Below are 25,668 nucleotides of genomic sequence, written 5' to 3' on the forward strand. Positions count from 1 at the left end.
AAGTGTACATTGATGCATCCACTCGATGTCTTTTCATCTGTGATAATACATGCATGGATAACAAGCTACAGCATACACTAAAAAGGTTTATCTTCAAATGAAAGAATAAAAGACACACCTCTCGTTGATGCGTCTGAAAACGGCGACAAGCACCTATGAGAGAAGCAACTACTCCTGGTTTTCTCGCTTTTAGTAGCTCTGTGAACTTAGAACCAATTTCACCCCAGATCATATTTACCTGCATAGCTTAAGATAATTAATATATAACAATAATTGATAATTTGAGCTACACAGTACAACCAAAACAAGAAAAAAGAATTTGTCCAATTTTAAATGCATGAAATAGAACAAATCATAAGAATCAGCATTCTACTTTTTGCCCTTGCATTTTTCCAGCCTTTCAAGAACATAAACCCATGATTTCTACAGCAATCATGAATTTGACACTGTTTATTTAGCATAAGGATTCCAAAGTCTTCAGCCATGAGTTTAACTTTCGGTGAAATATAAGAACAAATCAAAGTGATTTTGTAAAGATTTCATACACAATCTTGAATCAACCTTTGTACATGGAAAAATGAAACAATGAACGTTCTTCACATAATCATACTATGAAAAAACAAGTTTCCCTTCTATGTTCCCAGCGGATTTTAATACTTAAATCAACGTTGAAAAATTTGGAAGAGTAAAAAATGGTGGAGATCAAGAAAGAAATAGTGAAAGAGCAGAAAAAAAGGTGATTAATCAACAGATAACCAGCAAGCATTAAAAAATACAAAATAGTTCATTTTTGCATTTAAATTTAAACATAAATAACTGATGGCCTTCCAAAAGTGGCACTGGAGCTGGAACAAGGTACTTGAAGCATCTCTATCTTTCAGGATGGGCATACAAATGATTTTTCTCATGCACCATGGTCATAAAATTACTATAGTAGACAGGTTCCTGATTGAATTGAATGAATTCTAATGATGTCCACGAGACCCAGCAGTCCAAGGAACCTATACTCCAGAGTCCAAACCAAACAAAATATGTATTTTTGTAAAATTTATCTTCTTTGCAAAATATGTATTTTTTGCCTTTTAAAGCAATGAACAGTCATAATTTTTTTTTGAATACAGCTCACGATTTTGTGATAGCGGACATTTGAGATCCTGCTATTGAAAGATGTAACCTATGTTCTTTTTAAGTCAAGTATCAGTTTTCTTTTTTATTTAGCTTCAATATGTAAGACATGTATGCAGAGTTGTTATGCTCAATCAAGCTACAGAACACTTTTTTGAATGCCCTGAAGCATATAACAATGAAATTTTGTTTATCATAAATAAAGTTACTGATTTTTTTCTTAGAAAAAATATTATAAATATATCTTTTCAGACAGCAGAATTTTATAAAAGTTTGCAATTTTGAGGAAAAAATCACAATTTTTTAAAAAATAGGAAAATAAAAAATGTTAATCACGAAGACGGAAAGTCACCAATTTTTCTGATTTCTCCAATAAAACTTTGATTCTGTCTATGCTGATTTAACTTTAGATTAGAGTATGTTAAACACACATGGCAGAGACAAAATAGGAAAGATAAGCATGAGATTGTTTTTCTTATTCACAATGATACATATTTATAATACATAGAAGTGACCCTTGGTTTCATATTCCAAGTGGTCCCTTGGACTCCTTTTGGCTGTTCAGCTTCCACACCAACCCTTAGAGGATTAGGTGTCCAACATTCCCCCCCTTAATCCGAAGGGTTATGTATGAGTCCAAGAAGAGAGCTGTAATACAAAATGTGCAAAAAATGCATGGCAGCACTAGGCTGAATGTGCTCTCCGAAATGTTGGTATAAAGGGCGGTGGTTTAAGGATGACCACCAACACTGGAATGCTTAGTGCAATTCCTGAAACTCTTCCAAGTCTGGCATGAAACTCAGGTCTTCTGCTAGAGGAAGTGCTCCTGATGTTTTGAAGAGGGAAACCTTCAACCATGAAAGGGAGGTCTCACCCCGTATAAAAGGGAGAACCTCAACCTAAAAAGGGAGGTCCCAACCTGTGATGGTTTAAGGATGACCAACAACTTTGGAATGCTTAATGCAATTCCTGGAACTCTTCCGAAACTAGCAAGAAGCTGAAATCTTCTGCTAGAGGAAGTGTCCTCAATTCTTTGAAGAGGTAGCACCGACTAAAGGTATGCTCAGGGGCATCTTTGTCTCTGGCTATAACTCTGAATCTGGTATGGCAAGTTGTGGCTCAAGCTCGCTTGATGTGGCTTTGAAGCTTGTAAATGACCATCATTTTCCCCCTGTCAGATACAAGGTGAGATGATGGAGAAAACTCAACTGCAAGACTGTTCAATACTCTAGAACAAGTTTTGACATGTGACTAGAATATCTTCTTGGCTGTTGATGCCCATTGCCAAGAAGCGATCCATCCAAGATGAATCTTTGTTCTTGCAGTAGGCTGGTTTCTGAAGCATCTGTTTGAAGAATGACTGGTTTTATGACAGTGCTTACATGGATGAAGATCAAAACAGTGATCTTTCAGATGACCAACTCGGTCACAGTGTTGGCATTTCACAATTTGTTGTTGTTGTTGTGGAAGGGGAGCAAAATCTAGAACAACTAGAAGTGAACTGTCATGAAGAAATCCACCACTCTGAAACTGGATGGGCTTTGAGTAATATGGAATATGAAAGGACACGTCCTTGCCATATCCAAGACCAGTTATGTGCTTGTTGTGGACAAGCTCTTCCCAAGGTCTGATGACCGACTTGGGAAGTGCAGACTGAATTTCTACATCTGCATGTACAACTGTTGCTTCATTGGGTACTAAATCTGAATGAACTCTAACATTATTGACTTGCTGCTGATAGGTTACTATCTCAATGTTCTGAACAGAAACAGGTTCAGAATGACGACTCCATTGTTGTAATTCTGCTTGTTGTAGCTGAGATTCAAACTACAAAAAAGTCAATTTTCTCTTGTGCATTTTGTAGACAAACCTGAATGTTTGTGAGAGAAACTTTGCTGACTTTTAATGTATCATGAGTAGTAGACAATATCAGAGTTTTGAGGAACTCTAATACTTCATTGATTCTCGCCATTTTCTCCAATGTCAAACTTACACTTTAAAATGTGTTCACAACTATGAACCAATGTTACTGCAAGGTATTCTCAAAATTTGTTCTCCCAGAAAACTACAACAATCAAGTGATATTCTTCCTTGAGGAATGAACCAAAAGCAAGATTTTAACTCTACAATTATTCTTCAAATCCACACACAACGATGGTTGGTTTCATTCATATACAAGGAAAAGTATATTGTGCATTCTCAAACGATGAGACTCGAAACAAGAAATAGGTCAGTATCAAATCTGGTTACATAGACCTCGGTCCAGCATCATGGTGAGGATAAAAATCTTGTGCAAAATCGTTACAGCCCTACTTTCTCCTCAGGGCATATTGTGGCATTCAAGTAGTTGAATATTATAAAATAAACATTTTCTCGTACCTTTTCAACTTCTCATGGCATTGACTTGCTCCATATGACTAATGGAATGGCAAGGGTGTAATGCATTCAAGAGTTGAACTCATTACAGATGAAGTCAGATGCTTTGCCATCAAACATATGAATAGAGCGACCTTGCTGGAATCTTTCAAGCTCTGTTTAGGAATAATCAGTTGTGGCAGCAATCATTGTTAAGCTACAGGTGGCCATTCTGTGTTTGCAGAACCCTTGTGCGTTGAATTCCCTCTTGAGGTTGTGTTTCTCTGCCTATTGTTGGCAATACCGCAATAGTTTATTCCTCAGTGTGGCAAAACTACATGACATTTTCAGCTGATATATTTCTCGTACTGAATCCATACACACAACACTGTTCACAACTTCAACAGAAAAATCAAGCATAAATAGAGAGAGCATCGTCCTTGGTCAATTTGGATTGAGGACAATTTGGGCAAGTAGATGGAGGGCGCCTTTTGACACCCCACATATTGAAACCTCCAAACTCCATGAAAACACCACACCCAGATACCTCAAAAACACGCTTATTTACTTCTCGAGTCCATTGATAGAGATTAGGATGTTCAATGTATATTATAAACGTGGCACGACCCAAATGACTTTACAGGGACACCCAAATAATATTCGTTGTTTCTCTTCTTCGTGGAATGGGAAGCGTTGGCATTGATGTGCAGTGTCCTCTGTTACAAACAAAGGAACCAATGGCAGTGGGAGGATAGCTTGTTTTACACGTGACCAGATCCTTCAAATTACTTTACTGGTGACCAGACAAAGAATGGCTGGCTTTGTTGAACGAAGAGGTTCCCATGTTCTCAACTGAACAACTTAGCCCTGTAGGAGCACTTCCTTTCGGTGTCCGAGAGCGATTATGAGGTGATACCCAAATCAGTTAATAGATAAAGATGCCAAAGGATCTTGAGCAATCCAATAACTTGGTTTCACGCAAGGCTAGGTGTTCCACCAACAATGGCTTTGATATCAATCTTTTGTCCTCTTCATCTTGTGCGAGTCTCTCTGCTCTCCACGCCGCTACGAAGCTGTTCTGCAGTGCTTCTGATTCTCCAGACTCAGGCAGCCATTTTTGTAAGAGAATTTAGTTCATCATGGGAAAGGAGAAAACCCATATCGCGTGTGATTGAACGCTTTGGAGGCAAATTTAGTTAATCATGGGAATTGATAGGTGTGTGACTGAATGCCAACGTGGTATCACAATTGATATTGCACTATGGAAGTTTGAGGCAACTAAATACTACTGCACTGTGATTGATGCCCCTGGCCATCGTGATTTTATCAAGAACATGATTACTGGAACATCTCAGGCAGACGCACCATCCGACCAACTTTCTCCATCGCCTGAAGCAAACATTCATGCACATCAATCAGTCAATACAGTGGAGCATACATACCAGTTCAATTGTTCAATCGTTGTGTATATAATGCAAATTGTTCCACAATCACTACACCATATGTATCGCAACACCCGTCATAACTATCATACAAAAAATATAACACTTCATGTGCTTATGCTACGGTCTCTTTAATCACACGGCTTCCACAATTCACAGGAGCACACGTGCCATCCATCATATCATTTCCAAAGCCAAGTTCTAAGACAGTGTTTAATGTGGGGCAGCGTTCACTGTCAGGCAAAAACCCTCGACCAATTTCACAAGAAAAAACCAAATCATTCTACACAGGTTCAGTGCAGGAAAATGTATTAGAAGAGCAGCAGCGATAGATAAATTAAACCCGGGAACATATCTCAGAAGTGCGGTGACAGATAATTAATTCCCTCGGACAAAAATGGGATACACAGAAGGAATAATTTGAGAAGCAAATTCAGACCAACGTTCAAAGGGAGAGCACGCAAGGATTCATTAATTGAAATAAAACGGCCAACACCCCAGGAGATATATCAACGCCAATTCATATCAAAAACTACTAGGCCATGCAGAAAATTAGTGCATAACGTAGCTAATGCACAGACTACGACATTCAATGCACAGATGGATATAACACATAGGGACAGCGTATAATGGCAAGAAAATAGCTGGAGTTATAGGAGCAAAGAGCGAAATTGGGATCTGTGCTCTGACCGGTGCAGATAGATTCTGGAATATTTTAGACAATGCTCAGGTCTGACAGACACACAGAGAAAGACCACAAAAATTAGTGGCTCAAATATGAACAGGGCAGGATATCGTCTGCTCTGATACCTTGTTAAACACACATGGCAGAGACAAAATAGGAAAGATAAGCATGAGATTGTTTTCCTTATTCATAATGATACATATTTATAAAACATAGGAGTGACCTTTGGTTTCATATTCCAAGTGCTCCTTGGACTCCTTTTCGTTGTTCAGCTTCCACACCAACCCTTAGAGGATTAGGTGTCCAACAGAGTAAATCAAATAGCACAACTTTTAAAGTGGAACCCAATTGAACAAGCTTCCCACTATAAACATAATTGACAACTATGAAAATGACTCAAAGCGAACACAAGATTGAAAGCCCCAGTAGTTTCACTATTTAACGCAAGTACAAGTTTGGAGAGTGCCAATATGTGGACAATCATATGGCCAGCTGGAAACTGTTTAGACATCATCCGCCAGCTATGTCATCTCTGAGAGATTGAATCGGAGGAGCACTTCATCCTTTGTTGCCCCATTTATTATGAGATTTGTGGGAGACTACAAAATTTCATAAACAACAAGATCCAAACCCTTTCTAGTTTCTTCCAGTACTAAGACCAGGGAAGTCTATCCCTTCACATGCAGGAAGCGCTTAGCCTTTGTACCCACTCTCCAGCCTCCTCCTAGGCCAGATTCTATTTAGCAGATTACCTCCTCCTAGGCCAGATTTTGTTTACCAGATTACCTCCTCCTTTATGGTGCCCCTATCGACTAGGGGCACTAAGAGATAGGCTGAAAACAACATTTCTTCTAATTCCATATTAGTGCGGACCAAAGTGACCATCCTTCCCCCCCCCCTCCTTCCCAAGAGACCTCAGAGACATCACCAGACCTGATCCCTTACCAGCAGGCAAATCAAATCACCTAGACATCAGCAGCAAGATATAGCGAACAGACAGCAGCATAGTAGAGGGTCCCGATATTCCCCTAGCTCTTCTTCGGCGCACCATTCTATCTTGAGTTTTCTTCATTTGGCCTTGGATGTTAAGAATATAGATCTAGTAGACCATGTCACAGTCCCTCAGTCATTTCCCTCTGCACGTCTCCCTCCCATTGTGGTTGCCCACACATGGATCCGAGGATTTTCACAAATACACTTCATGTTTCTACTTTACTTCATGCTCTTTATACAAGAGACTTTTTAGTAATGTTGTGTATTGATATCATTGTACTCAATAGTCCCATTAACCCACTTTTATGGTCATTTGTTGGACATCTCCCTAGATGGACACGCACTTCACTTGAACCTACGCATGCCCTCTTAGGAGATACGCACTCTCCTTGTGATTGTCAATTTCTTTGGGAGTGTCTCCACCCTGCAATCCATGTTTTCTTCTTGGGATCTCCTCCCTCATTTCTTATAAACCAAAGTGCTCCCTGTTAAAATTCCCTTCCACCCTAGATATTGTCTGTGACTTAGCTAAGCACATAAACTCACTATAGATGTTCAACCAAAAGCAACTTTGCATAGCAAAATACAACAACAAACAAATCAACAACAGTATACAGTAAATATGGCCCAAATCACATTTCTTGTTTGTCCATTAATAAGAAAACCGTAGTGCTTCCATACCAGGGATCATGGCCCTTTACAAACCCCGATACAAAGCTATAATACACAGTCTGTCCTTTGACTGAAACCCTAGGGATGATGCTTAGTCCATCAAGTCCTCATCTGCCCAAATACAAAATAGAATCAACAATATTTTGCTTACAAGAACACAATAGCACATGCTTGACTTACCTGGGCAGTTCCTTTAGCCCTCAATCATCATACAAGCCTTATTGAACCTTGTTGTAGAACCTGTCCTTTGTCTGCTACAGACTTCTTTGCATCACATGGTCAACCCCTTTTGACCATTGTCTCCCTTGCTGCCCACATGGTAGACTCCTCAATCAGCTTCTTAAGTCTTCGGCTTACCTCTTAAGCCCACAGATTACTTGCTATCCACATAAGACTCCTTCTTCAACCCTTTGTCTTGTTGTTCCAGCTCTACACTACTCAATAAGCCTCCTTACAGCCCAGGACCTCCTTGTTGATCTCTATCCAGGCCACAGCCTCCTCTTGGCCTTGTGTGGCCCACAATTAGTTGTTTTGAGCACTATTTAGGCCTTTTGTCATACGCAGTTGCTTGTTTAGGGCCACTGCCCTCGGCCTATCTAAACAGCTCTGCGATCAATATTGTTCAACCTGAAAAGACCCTCGGCCTTCTTCCTGCAGCCCCGGACCTAACCAAAGTTCAAACCTTGGCTTACTCACTTGGACAGGCACTTGACTCGGCTATTCTAGAATAGATCTCCTTGTCGGTTCTTTAACTTGGCCTCTTCTAGCTTGCTACCTGCGGCTCCTTCCAGGGATCTCTTCCTCCGCAAATGAAGTCCCTCTCACTTTTGATCATAAGCCTTTCCTTTGGCTACTACATATACTTGTCCAAGGGGTGTGAAACCCCAAGGTCATGTCTCTTGGCCTTACTAGCCGACCTAAGCCTATATGACTCACAATTAAATTAAATTCATTTTCTTGGTTCTAAGCACACTCCTTTGGGTCAAACCTCCCAAACTTGGGTACCTTGCCCTGTTACCCACCATTTTGTGGGTAATATCCCTAGGAGAATTTTTTTTCTCCAAGATGGTCCTCAGTCGGCAGCCAGCAACCCCTTGCAGCGACCAGCTAGCTCATTGTGCCATTTCTCCTCCACCTGAGCCAGCCATGTGGTCCCTCGCCCATCTACCATGATCGTATGTTTGGAGTTGGGCCCCTGAACCTAAAGGTATGCCTTGTCATTTAGAAATTGAGTATTGTAGTTTGCTTGTCATGGACACTTACGGGGATGGATTAATGGGGCGATTCGGCGAAAAGGATGAGCTAGGTCTATGCTTTTGTCCCCTAGACCCCTTTTAGGTATTAACCTTGGATTTTGATCCCATGGGATCTCTTTTATTGACCATTTGGCTCTAGGGATGGTATTTCATGGGAAACCTCGATTTTGGTTGCGTGGTCCCGCTCCCTTATCCGCTTATGTTACCCCCTTTTCATTCATTATCACCCCATTCATCATTTCTCCCGCCTGGGTCCACATTCCTCCATTAGGTCCACATAGGGTTAGCTGGCCCCTTCCCCTTGCCCACACCTTGGGTCATAGCCTGTAATGAAGCCCGGAGGTTGATGCACTCGAAAAGAAAGATAAAAGCATATATGGCCACATTCAATAGGAAAATGTACCACAAAATTCAAAAGATGGTCAAGACGAATACATTTAGCACGTGGGAAAAAGCCAATACATGAGCTCTACCCCATCATCATGGCCATCACCCTGGTTCCTACAGGTTCTATGAGCCTTATTCATCATATAGGAACCCATTATTGTCCCAACCCCTGGTAGGCAATGAACCACCCCACCTTAAAAAGGGAAATTCACTGCTATATCTTATACATCATGCTTTAACCCCTTAAGCCCAAAGCAGTTAATCAAAGAAAATCATAAAAAGGTAAAAGGCACATAAAGAAGGATGGAAAAATCAATGTTGGGGCACCTCATGTACCATGATTGCTCCCTCGTACACATTATAAACCCAAGTGTGGGCTTCCCTCTTATTAGCTACCCTTGTACCTCAACATGTGGCCCAGGGTTGCCCCCTCTCATCCCCTACTTCATTCACCTATTTATCACATGCCACCACCTTTTGAAGGATGTACCTTGACTATATTATCCCCTTAAAAAGTAGAAACCACCTAATAGGATTATTGGTTGACCCCCTTTGGAGTTTAGGAGACACTAGCACACCCAAAGCCCATTATGGAAGGACAAGCCATTATTAAGTCCCCACCTATGGTCCATGATTAGGTAAGCTCATCTACTCGATTTCTCTAATGACGTGTTGTATTAGAAGGCTAGGGGACGCATTGGATCTTATGCAGGATTGCAGATGGTTTCCATCTTGCGCTTGGTCTCTCTATACGGGGTCCTAATCCTTTAGAGGGCTACATTGGCACATGTAAGGTGAGTGTTGAGATCCATGGGCCTCCACAGTAGCAGATTGCGCTCCATGGATCCCCACAGACATTCAGAGATTGCTCGTGGTCAATGTTTTTAAAATCGGAGCCGGTGACCGGACTAGTCCACCTAATGAACCGATTTACTGACCGAAACTAGTCGAACCGGGACTGGTTAGGTTTAAACGAGCTGGTTTTAGAAAAATACATTAAATAATTCATTTTTAATGAAACAAAACTATTTTTAAGATTTAAAACCATGATTCCAAGCCAATAGAGACAAAATATGCAAAGTTTGTTCATTTATATACCATGTAAAGGTGAATATATCAAAATGGCACCGAGTGCAATACATATCATCGACAAAATAGTAAAATACATAAGTAATGACTCAAATAAACAATTTGTTTGGTTTGCAATTTATTGCCATAAAAAGACCCTTTATCTTGCACTGAATCACCACGATGAAAAGATATGGTTGTTCATTAATAATGAAAAATGGTTCACCTGCCTCCACCATGTTTGGCTCTCTGAGATCATCAAAGATAGACCCTACAATGCTTTCTCTGTGCTTCATCAGATGGTCTTTGACGCTAACTGGAATTGGAGTAATTGAGTATGCCAATTAGACATTTCTCTATTAAACTCTCAATATCCATGTCAGAGATAGGATCTCCACAAACAAACCAGTAATACAAATGCCATCTATGCCTTACAATCAAAAAAGTGTCAAAATCCTCATCCTCTTGGCCGCCATGCTCTTCATTACACGAGGGAATGATAACACCTAAAAGGTTTTCATCTTCAGGGTTCTTTTACAAAATATACCCTCTCCAAATCATCAAAAGAATCATTACTAAATTCAGAAACTTGGAAGGGAATATGACTTACCAAACCCTTGCCTTCATGCAAGTGTATCTCATCATCACAATGTGCTTCATTTGAGACATGATGACATGCATACTATTTAATAGAAACATGGGGTGCTACAACAAGGCCTTCATCACACTTTTCTTCCTTGGATCTGAAATCTCATGCATATATGGTTCAAGTGATGAGAGAGAATGTTGGTCATCCTCATACAATTCATTTCCAAGCTTCCAATCATGTCAGAGATAGGATCCCCACAAACAAACCAGCAATACAAATGGTGGAGGCTGGCATGGCAGGTAACCGGCCGGTTTAGGACTGAACCGGCCGGTTTGACTACAAATCAGTCGGTTTAGGACCAAAACTTCGCCACATTACCTTCTTGACCGGGTTTTTCAGTCGATTCCAACCGATGGCCTTGCTGACCAGCTAGTTAGACCGGTAACCGGTTAGTTAGGTCAGTTTTAAAAACACTGCTTGTGGTTCACTTATTGGACGAGGGGGATGCACCTAATCCATCATGCCCAACTGGCCCCATATCTACACCATGCACTTGGCAAATGATCCAGGACTTGCACGATGATGTAGCATCACCTACACCATCATCCTAGCCCTTGCAGGCGATCTACAAGAATCTTCGATTTGTTTGGAGACCCATGAGGACACTTGTGTGTCTCCACATGTCATTTGGAGCACCACAGGTTATTACAAGGGGCCAACCCCTTGTCCACTGCTTTTGAGAGTCCTATTTTTCATTGTGGCACCCATGGACCTCATTAGGCTTCTTAGAGGGCCGTACGACATGCATAGATTATTATTTGACCTCTTGAGAGGCTTACTTTTCATTTGTGAGCTAGTTTGGTGGGCTTGTCACCAAAAGTTGCATTATTATAACATTATTTTAGTTTTGGGGCTTATGTAGGCCAAGGAGGCTAATTCGAACTCCTAATTTGTGTATAAATACAAGTGAGATGAGCTCATTTGATAATCATCACTTGGATTGGATCATATCTTCTTGTGAGATTTTCGCTATCTTTTGAGGATGAGACTTTTTGGATGAATGGATGAATTTCGATGTTTGGTTATTCTTATTTGTCTTGGAGCTTCTATGATTGGTATATCTTAGTGATTGGATATATTCTTCTTACATGTAAGTGCCATGTTAATTCTACTTTGATTCTTTATTTTGCTGCATTTATGATATTGGTATTTTCACTATTCTAGGGTTAATTTGTTGCTTTTCTTGGAACGAAATTGTGGAAATTAAATCTCTAAATAGTATTGTATCATGATTGGACCATGCTTGAATGAATGAATGTTCCTAGAGACATCCTTGTCTTGACAAGTCAACAAATATTGTTGAACAAAGTAAAATGACCTTAAATCTACTTCCATTAAGCCCTAATGCCCAATGAAGTTGTCTTCTAGGCCTCCTTGACAAGTGGAAATCAATCCAAACTCTAAATCTTCCATGACTCCATCTCTCCCAAAGGACAAAGCACTGGTCCTCCTCTGGTGATCACTTTAAAGTTTATTTTTTTCACTTTTCCCTCTTTTCCTAGGCCTAGCCTACATAGGTCACCTAGGGCATCAATTATCTCACAATCTAGCCATCCAAATACTTCGATTTTTGGTCCACAATTGCGCTGGTGTGTCCTCAAGAACCCCTCCAAATTTAATGAGATTCCGACAGTGGGATCTTGAGATATCGCAAGCCTTATCTCGAAGACCAATTCTTGTCCTTGGTTTCCCTTAGGCTAGAAGCCTCCTAGGATCCTTGCATTGCCTTTCATTGAAAATTCATTCCTTGATCCCTTTCCCCTCCCTAATTAGGTTAAGTATATCATTGGTTGCTAAATCCTATCCCCTTGACCTAACCTCGGGTCCACTTGGTCCCGTGTGGTGCCATGCACTATCAAAGTTAATTCTTCAAAGACCACCTAGAACCAAGTTTCCACAAGAATTCTAGAGTTTAGGGATCTCCTTTATAAGACACATACTCAAAACCTAACCCTTCAAATTCTCCCCAAGCCCTTCCTAGAGATCCTTCCATCTTGTCTTCCAAGACAAGCAAGCCAAAATCTTGAGCCTCTTGTGAATAGGCTTCTAAGATCACCCTTCATCCTATCTTTGATCTATTCATCTTTGTGATCCTAATCATACCAGGTCTCCTCCCATCAGTGAAAGTCCATAAAGAATAGGGAGCTTTCACTGAGGTGACAGTGGGCTATTACTCCGTTGTTTCCCTTGACCTAGCAATTGTCCCTTTAGGATTCCCTCCTAGGACCCCTGCTAGTTTGAGCGGTAACATGCCCACAAGCTCACTTTTGTGGGTATTCTCCACATGGAAATACCTTCTGACCTACCCCAATTTCAACAACCCTCTTGTGCAAGGTAGTGTGGAAGAATTGGAACTCCTAGGGAAGCTTTGTTGCTATTGTGTTGCTCTATTATTTTTGAATAAAAAAGAGTTTGGAGGCTACATGGTGTGTTGATCATTGTGTGGTAGCGCGAATCCTCATTTGAGGTGTCATTCTGTATATTGCATTTGCTTTGAAATTATTTGTTATTGTAGACCTTTGAAGGGCATTGCTGCTCATAGGAAAAGACCGGTAATCTTGATTGTTTGTTTGTCTTTTTTATTGTTTTGTATTTTGGAGTTGAATTTCACATGTGCTTCTAGTTTGACTGTCATGTTTATTCAATTTCTATATGCAAAGTTTCAACTATTTTAACTATCTCTTGGCAAGATCTTAAGGAGTTGCAGGTGCATGAAGTTTGAAGGTTAGATTCTCCTTGGTCAGAGTGTTCATCATTCATCAACACAAAAGAAGCTCTATTCACACCAAGCACCAACTCTAGTCTCCAAATGCTTTAAAAACCTCATTTCTCTCCTCTTCTTACATATAAACTCTAAAAAAAAATTCCTCAAAAGTCTTGGTTCACTTTTATGAGATCTTATTGTCAAATCTAGCATATTGAAGGCCAATCCTGCTGTTGTCCTAACAGCAACAAAAACAGCCAAGAAAAGCTGATCAGATTTGGTTTTTTCTTGGTTGTTTTATATTAGGAATCTCCTGTTCTTTCTTTAGAATTTCCACTTGGAATTTTATATGCATTTTCTACTAACAATTGTGAGTGTTCCCAAGTGTTTTGGGGCATATTTCACCACTTTTCCTTGCTGTTTTTTTGCAGGTTGTTAAAATTGGCAACTAGGGCCAAACTCCACATGGGTCATCTTATTTATGACAGATGATATTTTTCTTGGGTTCCTCTCTCCGAGAGGTGTAGGATTGATCTAAAGATCATCCGATTCCGACATGTACAAATGAAGTTATGAATTTATTTAGATTATGGACAAATTATCAAGGTCGGCCTCTTCTATATGTCGGCTCACCTAATCCAATAGTCACATTTCTTGACCCCCCACCGATTGGTATATATAGAGGTGCTTTCTCCCTCATTCGAATCATCCAAGTGCTCATCCTCTCCTCTGAAATAGGACAGCATCTGAGGCAGGACGCAAGTGGCAAGGATCGAGTTTATGATGAGACCCATCTCTGTTTAGGGTTCGGTTTTTCCTGGGAGAAAGAGCCACAGGTCTGCGGCATCATGCATGGAGGATAGGAGGTCTGTCTGGACAGCGTACCTCTTTATTTTGGGTACAGATCTCCTGTTGAATAGAGCCGCAGTCAGAGGAATTCTTTTTGGATGGTTTTCTGTGCTATTTGGTGAGGTGTATCTTTGTTGCAGGCTGCAAGCCTAAAGGCAAATCTGGGTACGATTTAAGGTGATAATTATCTCTGTTTTGGGTACGATTTGAGTAAAAAGGGAGGCCGAATGTTTTGAGGACTGTCTTTCCTGTGTAAAGATGTCATAGCCCTATTCATTGTGTGCAGACTTGGCCGCAGGCCTGTAGAGGAGTTTTGTTGGGACTGCTGTCCATAACAAGCTGAAACAGGGTGCCATATAGAGCAGCGAAGGAAGGAGGGTCTTGTGGAAGGAAAGCCGCAATCCTCTAGGTGACTGTTGGAGCAGTTTTAGGGCTGACTTATTTCTGTGTTTGTGCCCTAACCAGTATTCAGAATTGCAGTATAGAAATCTCCAGCCCTTGGTGCCAGAATTGCAATTTCATTGAGTCATCTTCATGGTTAAGAACTTTGATGTCAGATCTCCTATTTGGCAAGTCAGTATTGACTTTAAATCATTGTACTCTATCTCTCTCTCTCTGCTGAACTATTGAAGAATATAAGAAGAATTGATCAAGGGTTTCCCCACATTGGGGTTTGTCTCTGGCTGGTGCCACATCTTGTGTCCTCGTCTTGGCTTGTCTTCTACTGTTTATGTTTATGTTTATGTTTATGTTCTATCTGCATTTTACTATCATGTTGATGTGATTGCTAACCTGGATATTGATATTGGGCTTATAAAGAAATTAAAGTAAAATTGCTCTAAAATTGCTCTAAAATTGCTCTAAAGCATAGAACATACCATTGTTACTTAAAATTAACACAAGTCCATGAAAATACAAGGGGAGGTGCTGCCTAATTTTTGCCAAATTGGATCACTTTTTATTGTTTTGTATTTTGGAGTTGAATTTCACATGTGCTTCTATTTTGACTGTCATATTTATTCAATTTCCGTATGCAAAGCTTCACCTATTTTAACCATCTCTTGGCAAGATCTTAAGGAGTTGCAGGTGCCTCAAGTTTGAAGGTTAGATTCTCCTTGGTTGGAGTGTTCATCATTCATCAACACAAAAGAAGCTCTATTCCCACGAAGAACCAACTCTAGTCTCCAAATGCTTTGAAAACCTCATTTCTCTCCTCTTCTTATATATAAACTCTAAAAAAATTCCTCAAAATTCTTGGTTCACTTTTATGAGATCTTATTGTCAAATCTAGCATATTGAAGGCCAGTACTGCTGTTGTCCTAACAGCAACAAAATCAGCCATGAAAAGCCGATTAGATTTGGTTTTTTCTTGGTTGTTTTAGATTAGGAATTTCCTTTTCTTTCCTTAGAATGTCCACTTGGAATTTTATATGCAATTTCTACTAACAATTGCGAGTGTTCCCAAGTGTTGTGGGGCATCTTTCACCACTTTTGCTTGCTGCTTTTTGCAGGTCTGTGAAAATACAAGGGGAGGTGCTGCCTGATTTTTGCCAAATTGGATCATCCCAGCATATGGAAGGAACCCACAACATTACTCTTTGCAAAAAAGGGATTATTATAACCATTATAACTTTGAAAACCACCATTTTCCCTTTATTCATAAGGGATACCCATAACAATCATTGTAATCTTGAGGGAGCTAGGAGAGTCTCCTAGGCATCCCATTCCCCCTACCTAGTAGGGGCTTTGTGTGTTTGTTGTCTCATTTTCATGGTGTGTCTTTTTGATTAAAATTAACCTTGCACCGCAAAACAGTTAAATTAGTTTGATTTCATTTCAATAGATTAGATTTCAATTTTGTCTTAGATTAGACTTCATTTTTGCAAAAGTAATGAATCTTTCCACTCCAACTCCCATTATGTTCTTGGCCATTGCAAGCGAAGCTCAATCCTTGCACATGATCAGAGAGGACTTGTGTGATTAGTTTAATTAGGGAAAACCTCTCTAAACCATTTATCATAAGTTTGGGGAAAAGAAATTGTTGACTTGCAAAATCAGGGGGGTGAGCTGAGCCTCCTCCTATTGGATCTCCTTGCAACTGTAAACTTTTGAAATCAGGGGAGTACTCACTGAAGCTAAGCTTCCTCCCGTTGGATTTGCTTGTGACCTTCTCAACCCCATTCAAAGGATAAAGGTGAAAGAGGAAACACATATTAGCTTAGTTTTATTTTCTCACAATCCCACGGGTCACATACCCATCTCTCCATCTTGCACTCACTTAACTAATAAATCCAAATGGAATCAACTTAGTAAATTTACCAAGAGCACTTTCCAAAACATTCCTACAACATATAACATTGGTGCTACAATTTCATTGCCGGATTTATTTTCAAGCAACAAGCATTTACTTCTGACATTGGTCTATCTTGTTCATTAATTTCTATCACTATTTGCTTGTCTATCTTTCATATTATATGTTGATAGTTAATGTACTCTTGTGTAATATATTTAACTTGTAGATGAATTTCTTGTTTACTATAGCTTAATCAGCCTTAGTTGTTTTAGGGACTACCCCACTTGGCTTCGCTAGGAGTTAGCGCAGACAAAGGAGTCGAGATTGAGTGACAACAACTCGATTCGAGACTTACCCCCCAGCCCACTCTTAGTGGATTAAATATTTCTTCAACATAACCCAAAGGAGTGGATTAGGCAGCAACACCCATAAAGGGCCTTTTTTAACCTCCACACATGAGACTCTCCCATTGTTAATTTTAGGCAACAATGGTATGTTCTATGCATTAAAGCAATTTTACTTCAATCTCTTTATTAGCCCAGTGTCAATATTCAAATTAGCAATCGCATCAACATGATAGTAAAATGCAAATAGAACATAAACATAAACAGTAGAAGACAACCCAAGACAAGAGGACACAAGATGTGGCACCAGCCCAGGACAAACCCCAATGCGGGGAAACCCTTGATCAAATCTTCTTTTAGTCAATAGTTCAGCAGAAAGAGATAGTACAATTTACAAATCAGATAATTTATAACAGCCGCAAAAGAGCCCTAACTAGAAAATTCAACACGGGTCAACAACACAAATTTGACCCTCATCAAATTGGTCAACTTCAGTCAACTTTGGCCTCCAAACAACAAGATATAACAACCCTCAAAACAACCAAATTCAACCCAGTCAAAGTGGTCAAATAGCCCACCTGTGGTCAACCCTAGCTGCATTCAATGTTTAGCCTCGATTTCTGTGCCCAGAAATGCAGCCTGGCCAAACAGAGATAGCCCTCACAAAAACGTAGTCAAAGGAGGTCAACGCTTGGTCAAATTGTCCAGAAATTCAGTCTCTAATTTTGCTCTCCTGAAATTTCGCTCTCCTAAAATTTCGGCCTCCTAAAATTTCGCTCTCCTGAAATTTTGGACGTGTGGAGAGAGAGAGGCCCAAAAATCCATACCCAAACAATGAGGAGAGGGAGAGAGACAGAAGTGTGAAGATGAGTGTGTCCAAATGAGGGTAAGTCACCCTCTATTTATATGCAACATTGAGTATGAATAGACGTGACTGTTGGGCTTCCGAGCCTACATAAGTTTGTTGGCCGACCTTGAAAATTTGACCATAATCAAAATAAATTCATAACTACAATTCTACATTTCAGAATCGGATGATCTTTAAATCAATCCTACACCTCTCGGAGAGAGGAATCCAAGAAAAATATCCACTGTCACAAATAAGATGACCCATGTCGAGTTTGGCCCTAGTTGTCAATTTTAACACTCCCTCTCAACTAGGGAGAACTCCATCTGTCATCAATGCACTGCTCTGCCCTGCTGAACTATGAGGCTCAACCATATATTGGCTCAATGTGTTAACTACAAAACATATAACCAAACAAGAGTTCACCAAGAAGACCAGTGCTCCTTGACGATACTCAAAAGCATTTCCCAATTCAGGTTCAGCAACACTACCACATAGCTTCTTAAAGTTAAGTTCCATCGGAGTAGTCACAGGCTTGCAATCGAGCATCCCAAATCTTTCCAATATCTTCACAACATATTTTCCTTGAGAGAGGAAAATTTCACTTGACTTTTGACAAACCTCCAGCCCAAGGAAATAGTGCATCGGTCCTAGGTCCTTCATCTCAAATTCAAAAGCCAACTCCCTCTTACATTTGTAAATGAGAGGCTCTGCACCTGTCAAAAAGAGGTCATCCACATAAAATACCAGAATGAGAGGTTTATCATTTTCAACCTTAAAGTAAAGGTTCAGATTGGCTTCACTTCTACTGAATCCCATCTTCATCAGATAGCTATCGATCCTCTCATACCAATCCTGGGGTGCTTGCTTCAATCCATGGAGAGCTTTCTTCAACCTGCATACATGAGATTCTTGATCATGAACTTCAAACCCCTCGGGTTGTTCCACATAGACTGCCTCTTTGATTGAACCATGCAAGACAGCGGTCTTGACATCCATCTGATGTAGGTTCCATCCTTGCGAGGCAGCAAGGGCTATGATCAACCGAATGGTGATGTATCAGGCAACAGGTGCAAATATCTCATCGTAATCTACACCTTCCCTTTGAGAGAAGCCTCGAGCAACAAAGCAAACCTTGAACTTTTTTGCACTTCCATCAGCTCCATGCTTAATTTTGTGGATCCACTTAGAGGTGACAACCGATTTGTCCTGGGGTATAGGGACCACATCCCAGCCATCATTCTTCATAATTAAATTGTATTCTTTATTCATAGCATCCTCTCATATTTGATGCTTCACGGCTTCTCTGAATGATGAAGGCTCATTTTGAATGATAGTGCTCATGGCGATCAAATATCCTTGATACCTATTTGGCTTGTTGCTTTCACGGAAAGTACCCCTTGGTGCAATGTGTCTCTTAGCATCTTCAAGAGTCTCCCTAAGCCATGAGGGTCTCCTTTTGGAGGAGGAGGATGAATAGGATCCATAGGTTCATCAACATTAGGCATTGTTTCGTCTTCTTTCGCACCCTGATTTCCGGTGTCAACTTCTTTGTCCTTCCTTAGGATAGGAAGGTTGTTGATCTTCTTGAAGGCCATATCTTCGTCGAAGGTGACATCATGACTTATCTCAACTTCCTTTTGACCAGCCACATAAATTCTATATCCCTTAGAATTTTCACTATAGCCCACAAAGATTCCTTTCTCCCCAAATGCACCCAATTTTCTTCTTTTCTCTTTCGACACATGAAAATATACGGGACTTCCAAAAATTCTAAAATGAGAGACATCAAGTTTCTTACTAGTGAACATTTCTTCGGGAGTCTTGGAGTCCAATGCTTGATGAGAGCATCGGTTTTGAACAATGTTGCACGAAGCGAGAGCGAAGCGGAAGCGGGAGCGCGGAAGCGTCATTTTCCAAAAATCTAGGAAGCGAAGCGTCCGCGGAAGCGTCTGCTATATATATTTTTTTTTTATATTTTTTTGCATTTATACTCAAAACAAACATCCCAAATACCAAATTAATTGTAGAAGACATGAAAACATGCATATTTTTGCATAAATCAAGATAGATATGGCATCCATGATTCCATTGTAGTTACTAGTATGTACAACAATCATCTATATTCTAGCTATTACAAACATACATCAAATTTTTAAGCATATTATAAAACATAAAACATTTAAGCATATTATAAAACATAAAACATAGAGCATATTATGATTTATCTAGCAAGTGAGCAACTGTCAACATTTGTCATGTCCAAAATTCAAATAATAATGTTTACAAAATATGTCACTTGGTCACCGCCAAGCCAAAAAGGTTCAAAATTCAAATTCACAAGTCTACAAGTCTAATGAGTAATCTATGACAAAAAGTAGTAGATTGTGAATATATCTACTAATCTCTCCTCCTTCCACCACGAATAGAACGTGGTGGCGGGCCTCCACGTGGTGGCAATGAAGAAGATGGTGCCTGTGTAAGTCGTGGCACTGAAACTGATGAAGAAGAACCCCCTGCTGTTGGTGTTGAACCATGGAACCTAGGAACCAAGGGGCCAGATGGGGGTGGGGGTGGTGGCATATCAACACGGTCATCATCATCCTAGAATCGCTCAAAAAATTCATGCAAAAAAAAAACACTAGTTAACAAAAAAATTAAAAACATGAATTAGAGAAATGCTTTATAAGGGAAAATTGGAAAATTCATACCACAATGGACATACCTGGAAAAGAGCATCCTCTAATTGCTCTAGTCGCAACACTCCATCCTCCAAATTGGGCTCCTCTGGATTCTTGTCCCAAATCAACAAGTCTTTATTAGACTTTGCATCTTCACAGTAATGGGACAACAATCGCAAGTTGTAATGAACATAAACCAAGCTCTCTGCCCGGTCTAAACTCAACCTGTTCCTTTTAACATTGTGGATGAAAGAATAAGAGCTCCAACACCTCTCTGCAGAAGAAGTGTTTACCACCTGTGATAGCACCCGCAATGCCAAACTCTGTAGAAGTGGAGTACCCCCTCCATGCATGTTCCACCACTCAAGAGCAGAAAAAGTCTCTCGATCTTTAATTGCATGCATGCTCCCAAATGGACCAGTGTTGAGCGTATAGTTGCTCACCTGTCTCCGTACCAATGCAACGTCCTCCTCATCAGGGATTAATTTACTCAATGCAGCCATATATTTTTCGTGAACCTCTTTATCTTGGTGTGGTTTTCTCCTGCTTCCCCCCCCAGGTGCTGGTGTTGAAAGCCATGATGGATGATAGTATTTAGGTGTCAAAACATATGCTAATGCATGCAATGGAATATTTAGCATTTCCCATCGGTTTTGCACCTCTACACGAATATAATTGTACAAGGTGGTATCTCTAGGCTCAACAATGTCTTTAATCTGCCCCAACATGCTATCCATTTGCTCATACACCTCCCCAATTACTGGTCGATCTGAATCTGCAAACTTGATCATGTAATAAATTGGTTTGGTGAATTGCAAAACATATTTAACCTGTGACCAAAAGTAACTGTCAAGAACAGTGTCCTTGACTGCATTAGCACCATCTGTGTCAGTGTTAATTTCATCCCATGTTTCAGCCAATGTTTTTAAAACCGGAACCGGTGACCGGACCGGTCCACCTAATGAACCGGTTTACCGACCGGAACCGGTCTAACCGGCACTGGTTTGGTCTAAACGAACCGGTTTTAAAAAAATACATTAAATAATAAATTTTTAATGAAACAAAACTATTTTTAGATGTAAAACCATGATTCCAAGCCAATAGAGACAAAATATGCAAAGTTTTCTCATTTATATACCATGTAAAGGTGAATACATCAAAATGGCACCGAGTGCAATACATATCATCAACAAAATAGCAAAATACATAACAAATGAGGCTCTAAATGGCCTATAAAGTCCAAAAACATTGCTGCAAGCTATGAGGCCATTGGCCTACTACAAGTCTACAGTATACACATGATCAATCATCAAGTTCATTACCACTACTAGTAGTAGACACAAGATCATCATCAGGAGCTACATAGACATCATCTGGTTCAGAGTCTGAGGATGCCTCAGCCTGATCTGCAACCTCAGTATCAATGCCACCAATGACAATAGAAGTGGACCTAATGGAAGCACGAGTTTTTCGACCTGTATGACTAGTGCCTTCCATTGGTTCCTTGCCTTTCCTTGATGCCGCTATTGATCCTGGTTCTGATGCCACCACATAATCTGCTTCATCCCCCGCCAAAGCCATGTCGATATCAAAATCAGCCTCAAACACAGGTTCTTCAGTCTCCTCCACCCATTCTGATGTTGGATCAATATCGTCCAACACAATGGGATCTAGATCAGGAGTTTTTCTTATCATTTGGAGCTCTAATTACATTTATTGTTTACCCCCAAACCATGAAATCCTGAAAACCATTAAGTCTGCTGAATTTTGAGTGAAATCTAAAATTCTAGTTTCTCCATATGAAATCCAATGAGGTCGAAACCACTCTCAAACATCCTGAGTCATTTCATGGTAATGTTAAAAATTTAAGTAAAAGGATGAAAATGAAAATTAAAGGAAATGTCACTTTTACTTTAAGAATTTAACATTACCATTAATTGCCAACATTGTTAGGGTTGAAACACCCTTAGTCCCCCCCCAAAACCCCTCAAACACAATGAAAAACATGTCTTTTTTAACTTTATGGTGGTTGTGCCTAAAACCCGCCGGTTTGTAACAAACCGGCCGGTTTTGTCCTAAACCGGCCGGTTTTCACCGGTTAGGGCCAAAAATCGGGCAAATGAAGGGTCTGACCGGGTTTTTAGGCCGGTTCGGACCGGCCAGCTAGCTAACCGGCCGGTTTGACCGGTTACCGGTTTTTCTGAGCGGTTTTTAAAACTATGGTTTCAGCACACACCAGATTAGTTAAAGCTTGTCCCACCCTCACTAGCCGCCTAAAGGTGAGGTAATAACTAGCAAATCTTGTCTTTGCAATTTTAAGCAATTGCAACTTGGAGTAAGTGCCATAGAAGTAGTTTACCCTTGTATGCCCTGTGATGAATTTAATGAGCTGCTTCCCTTTCCTGTAAACCTCAACAATCCACCCACAATCTTTGTGTTTCACAATATCATGCATCAAAAGGTTCAATGTGTGAACCAGGCACCCAGACCAAAAGATGTGTGGATGAGTACGCTCAATAATTTTTCCTGCTGCCTTACAATTTGCTGCATTATCTGTGATCACTTGAACCACATTATTCGGACCAACATCTTTGATTGATTTCAATAGGAGATCTGCAATGTTTTGTGCAGATGCAGTGATGGAGGAGGAGTCATGACATGCAATAAATACTGCACCACTAGAAGAAACACCAAGAACATTTATCAAATGTTGGTTTCTAATATTTGTCCACCCATCTGATACAATGGATAACCCAAAATCTATCCACTCATTTGTAAAACGTGTCAAAGCTCTTTGAACCTTAGCTTTTTCTCTTTCTAATAACACTGTTCTAGCTTTCTCATAGTTGGGGGCCTTGTATCCTTTTGGGGCTTCATTGATGGCCTTTACCATTTCATGCCAATAGGGAGAGCGAAGCACATTGAATGGTACACCGCAAGCACAAAGAAAACGGACTATCTTTCCATCCACATCATCCCTCCCAGCAACATTAAGGAAATCCCCTATTGTTCTTCTACCTCCAGAAGCTTGCAGAAGTACCATGAGGAGATGAGCAACTACCAAATTTAGAGGTTGCACTTGATTCAGAATGAGTTTTTTGTTTCTTGTTTTTTTGTTGTGCAGCCATCTCTATTTGGATGTATTTTCTTCTTTCTTCAGTTGAAATGTTTGGGCAAATTTGTACCCCCACAGAACCCTTTTTTTCATCACTGTCCAGCACCCCACAAAGATGCCTCCTCAGACGGGTATATGAACCACAATATGGTTTTCCTCCATGACAACCATGAGGGCACACAAATTTGTAAGATCCACCACCCTTTCCCCCATCAAGTTTGGTCACATAGTTCCACAAGGGTGTTGATGTAGCTTTCCCATCTTGTGTTTCAGTGTCCCCTTCAAGTTCATCCCCTTCCTCTTCAAACCCTTCCTCCTCATCATACATTGGGTCACTACTATTAGGACCATCACCAATGTCCTCTGCTGTTTCTTCCCTTCTATTCCTCACCCTTGCCATCATTAAAACCAAGAGTGGAATGATACATAGAAGCCAAAAGAACACCATCTTGGAATATGGATATAGGTGGTGGACAACCTGTAAATAAAGGAGCAAGTAGAAACAATGGGAAAGAGTAGGAGAGGGAGGAGAAAAATATAAAAAAATTGTCACAAAAAATAAGGGAGTTTGGGGTTTGAACTTACCTCTTTAGCTCTTGTAGATGAAGTCCTCCAAGCTCTTGCTCCAAGCTCCTCCTCCTTCTCCTTGCTCTTCCTTCTTCACTCCTCCAAGCTCTCCTCTCTTCTCCTCTCTTTTCCTCTCTTCTCTTCTTCTCTCCTCTCTTCTCTTCTCCAACTCTCATAAACTCAAAGTGAGAAAATGAGGAATGAATGGGGGCTTTATTCTTTTCATTCCTCTCATTAACCTCACTCTAACCTCACCCTAACCCACCCCCTCAATGCTAACTTAAGTTAACTTTAAAAAAAAAATTAAAAAATGATGTTTTTTCCCTTGGGCACGCGGTTTTGGAGGAAGCGCTCCGAAGCGCTGCGTGAAGCGCACGCTTCCTGGCCCGAAGCGCCATCCGAAGCGCGCTTCGGGGCCGGCGCTTCCTAATTTCCAGGAAGCGCATTAAAAAGGCCGAAGCGCGCTTCGCCATTTTCGGAATCGCGCTTCCGGGGGTGCTTCCAGGGCGCGCTTTGGGCCTAGGATCCGGGGGGGGGCGCTTCCTGCAACACTGGTTTTGAACAAACATGGCAGTATTTGCAGCTTAAGCCCATAGGAACTTCAGAAGGCCTTGATCATGAAGTATGGAACGAACTGCTTCTACAATAGAGCGATTCTTCCTTTCAGCCACACCATTCTGCTCAGGAGTGTATGGCATTGTAGTCTCCCTCTTAATGCCAGCTTCTCTGCAATAATCTTAAAATTCATTGGATTCGTACTCGGTCCCATTATTAGTCCTCAATATGTTGATTTTCTTTTCCAAACACGTACCTTTCCATCGATGAATGCCACCTTGAATCCTTTGTCCTCCATGACTAAAATGGACACCAGGTTCTTCTTGAGATCAGATAGTACTTCTTGCAAATGAATAGTGTTACCTTGATTCAATTGAAGGGTAACATTCTCTACTCCCCTCACGGGATAGGTGGCATCATCTCCAAGGATGATCTCCAAGTTTGTCTCCTTTTCTATCAGATTAGAGAGGGATTCCTTGTATATGGTGAAGTGCCTTGATGCACCACTATCAATCAGCCAATTTCCCAAAGTGTCCAGAGGAGAGGCAGTGGAGAGGGTCGATATAAGATAGTATTATTTTTGCTTATTGTTAACAACATTTGATTCTTCATACCTGGAGTTCCTTGATTTCTTGGAGGGTCGACCATTTCCTTGATGTCCCGCATTCCTTTTTCCTTTGCCATTGGACCTGCCATTCCTTTTATCGTTGTTGTTGAAGTTGCCCCTCGAATGATTATGTTCATCACCATGCGATGTGTCCCTTCTATTTCGACACTCCCTTTCATAGTGGCCAAACTTATTGCAAATAAAGCACCTGCCCTTCCTTCCTCCCTTAAATCCAGGCTTTCCATGGAAATGACCTTTAGACCCTGCAATATTTCTCCTTTTGGCATGAGTGGAGAATGCAGTAGGGTTGCTTCTATTAGAAGGCATTTCTTGCTCCACCATTCTTGTTTCTTCTTGAATATATCTCGACATCAATTCTTCAAACCCTGGAATTCAATCATTGTTGAGGATGGTGGTTCTAAATACATACCACTCAAGTGGGAGTCCTCCAAGGGTGGTGAGAATAAGTTCCCT

The 25,668-nt window shown here is 40.5% G+C and overlaps 1 protein-coding gene across 1 annotated transcript in view; it reads right to left on the bottom strand.

The window, feature by feature from the left end:
- LOC149154508 (pumilio homolog 23-like) overlaps positions 1 to 25,668 on the bottom strand; it is a 261,613-nt gene that overhangs the window by 136,782 nt on the left and 99,163 nt on the right. The window contains exon 6 of the mRNA XM_089439529.1: positions 119 to 238. Within this exon, the coding sequence (XP_089295655.1) occupies positions 119 to 238 (120 nt within the window). The remainder of the gene's footprint in view (positions 1 to 118; positions 239 to 25,668) is intronic.

This window comes from Pinus tabuliformis, chromosome 9 (genome assembly GCF_031772625.1).
Source record: "Pinus tabuliformis cultivar Carrire ecotype Pingquan chromosome 9, CPIR1, whole genome shotgun sequence".
Lineage (NCBI taxonomy): Eukaryota > Viridiplantae > Streptophyta > Pinopsida > Pinales > Pinaceae > Pinus > Pinus tabuliformis.